The 2,782-nt window shown below is 34.5% G+C and overlaps 1 protein-coding gene across 1 annotated transcript; it reads right to left on the minus strand.

Moving 5' to 3' along the window:
* Positions 1 to 428: 428 nt before the first annotated feature.
* LOC145800854 (zinc finger BED domain-containing protein RICESLEEPER 1-like) lies at positions 429 to 1,367 on the minus strand. The gene has a single exon (XM_082890603.1). It carries the CDS (start codon positions 1,365 to 1,367, stop codon positions 429 to 431), a length of 939 nt encoding a protein of 312 aa, XP_082746729.1.
* Positions 1,368 to 2,782: the final 1,415 nt, after the last annotated feature.

Genomic DNA, 2,782 nt, shown 5'->3' on the forward strand with positions numbered 1-2,782 from the left:
ATGCTATTAAATTTCAATAATATTACTCTCTGGACATGGGCTCGAACAAGAACTTGATTCTGAAACAACTACACATAAAACATAACACAAGAAAATCATGTGAAGTGAAAATAATGAATTTGAATAATACAAAATAAATCACATTTAAAACAAAATAAATTATTGAATGTATTACCCGAATCATATTGTTGTTCAAATTCTTCAACATCATTCATTGTTTCTCGAAGGCATATTGGAATGTTACTTCAGAGCCAATTTTGTGTACAAACAAGAACCTCCACCATCTTTGGAGCAAGTGAACTCCGAAATGGATCAAGTATACGACCTCCTGTACTAAAAGCCGACTCAGAAGCAACAGTGGAAACAGGCATTGCCAACATATCTCGTGCTATGAGTGATAATACTCTATACTTTGTTGCATTAACCTTTCACCACTCCAAGATGTCAAATTGAGCATTCTTCCCACCTTTCTCAATATCACCCAAGTACTTGTCCAATTCCGACATACTCCCACTACTAGAAAATTGCCCCTCCAAAAATGAGTTAAATTGAGAGTTCACAAGAGAATGTGGGCTATTTTCATTTATCACCATATCTATTGTTTCATTTACATTTGAGGCATGCACATTTGTTGAATCAAGCGCGGCATAATGATCATACAATTTACTCAAACAATTTTTCACCTTCTCTAACATTTCTTTCACTTTCACAACATCTCCACCAAAAATTGTTGAAAAACAAAATTGCAAGTATGTCATTTTTCTTTGAGGGTCAAGAACAACCGCAATGTACAAAAGGAGATTGATTTTATCCCCATTTCCCCAATACTTGTCAAACTTCTCTTTCATTTTCTTTGCCAATGAAGACAAAATAGGATCATTGTCTTTGATTAATTGTCCAATCATATTTTCAATGACAAAAATTCCAGTGTAGAATGTATTTGAAGTAATAAATAAAGAGCCAGAAAATCTCTTTGTTGCATTGTAGAACATACTTAGAAATTTCAAAAACACCCTAGAATTATCCCAATCCTCGGCGGTAGGCATCTCTCTCCACTCACCCCCTTCATTATCCAAAAAGTAGTGTTTATAATTGTAGTCCTCCTCACCCATTCTTTGAAAAGCACTTTCAAATTTTTCTGCCTCCTCCAACATAAGATATGTAGAATTCCACCGTGTTGGCACATCTAGGCACAAGAGACTGTTACTCTCAATTTTCAAACTTTCCACATACTTCTTAAAAGAGTCAAGGCAGTTTGGAGAAGACAACACATACCTCACTGCATGCCTCACATTCGTTATACAAGACTCAAGATCCTTCAATCCATCACTAACAATGAGATTTAGAATGTGCACACAACAACGCATATGTAAAAATTCATGGCCCAAGACAGGTCCCTTTCACAATTTTGTGGTTCGTTTCAAGAATCTAATGGTTAGATTATTGGAACTCGCATTATCAACAGTTAAGGTGAAAAGGCCATCAATGTCCCACTCTTTTGAGAGTGCCTCATTTTTTTTACCAAGTGTTTCTCCTTTGTGGTCTTCAACTTGACAAAAATTTATGATTCTCTTTTGTAACTTCCAATCATCATCAATGAAATGTGCAGCTAGACACATATAACACAAATTTTGTATGGAAGTCCATGTGTCTGTGGTAAAGCAAATTTTGCGCCCTTCACAATTTTCTTCAACCTCTCTCTTTCATTAGTGTATATGTCTACAATGTCCCTAGCAATAGTATATCGAGATGGGATCTTGAACTTGGGTTGCATGACATTACAAAACCTCTCAAAACCAACCCCATCCACAAATCTAAAGGGTAATTCATCAATTATTATTATCTCGGCAAGATGCCTCCTAGCAACTTCTATGGAAAATGGCGTAACCACAACATCAACGACACCCTCACCATCACCACCAACTTCTCTAGGTTGAAATCCTAATGTTTGTTGCCCATGAGTGTCCCTATATGGATACTTTGTACAATTTTTCAAATGACTTAACAAATTACTTGTTCCGTGATTCTTAGAGCCCGCCATATATTCTTTCTTACAATACTTGCACATAGCCCTATCTTTCCCATCAATACCCTTAATCTTTTCAAAATGATCGCAAGCCTTTGATGTTGTTCTCCCACTACTACTAGTTTTGGCCAAGGGTGGTCTACGAGGGGGAGCATTAGATTGGGTAGAGGGGTCAATAGAAGATGATACGGGCTCAACATTAGGACTCACAAAAAAAGTTTCTTCACTTGGAGGATCCATGACCAAAAGATTATCAAATAAACTGCCAACAACCAATAAAAAATCATTCAAAATATGCTTTTCAAATCTATGCTCTTTTTAAACAAACAACCATCAGACTCTTTGTCTATGTTTGAAAATGTTAAATGGCATATGAAGATAAAAGAAGGATATTAAATGGACAGATTCAGAAGTGGCATATCAGTAAGATAAAATAAGTAAGATGAATCAAAGTTTAATGTTCACTGACTAATGAAATTAGTTTAAACTGACTAAATTAAACTGAATTACAGTAAGTTTAATGTTCATTGACTAATGTTCAGTTTGATTAGTTTAATGTTCAATGACTAAATTAAACTAAATTACAGAACATATTAGTTCACTGACTAAATTACAAAACATAACTAAGTTTAATGTTCACTAATATATTATGAATCAAAGTTTAATCTTTAAACAAATTATGAATCAAAGGATTGAAGAAGGATCACTAATTTAACATGAATCAAATTATGAATCAAAATAGACTGTGAATCAAAT

The sequence above is a fragment of the Camellia sinensis genome, chromosome 10 (genome assembly GCF_055761805.1).
Source record: "Camellia sinensis isolate YWXY chromosome 10, ASM5576180v1, whole genome shotgun sequence".
NCBI lineage: Eukaryota > Viridiplantae > Streptophyta > Magnoliopsida > Ericales > Theaceae > Camellia > Camellia sinensis.

What these genes read in the sequence shown, in the direction of transcription:
- LOC145800854 (XM_082890603.1), bottom strand. Translation starts at nt 1,367, where the DNA reads ATGCGTTGTTGTGTGCACATTCTAAATCTCATTGTTAGTGATGGATTG.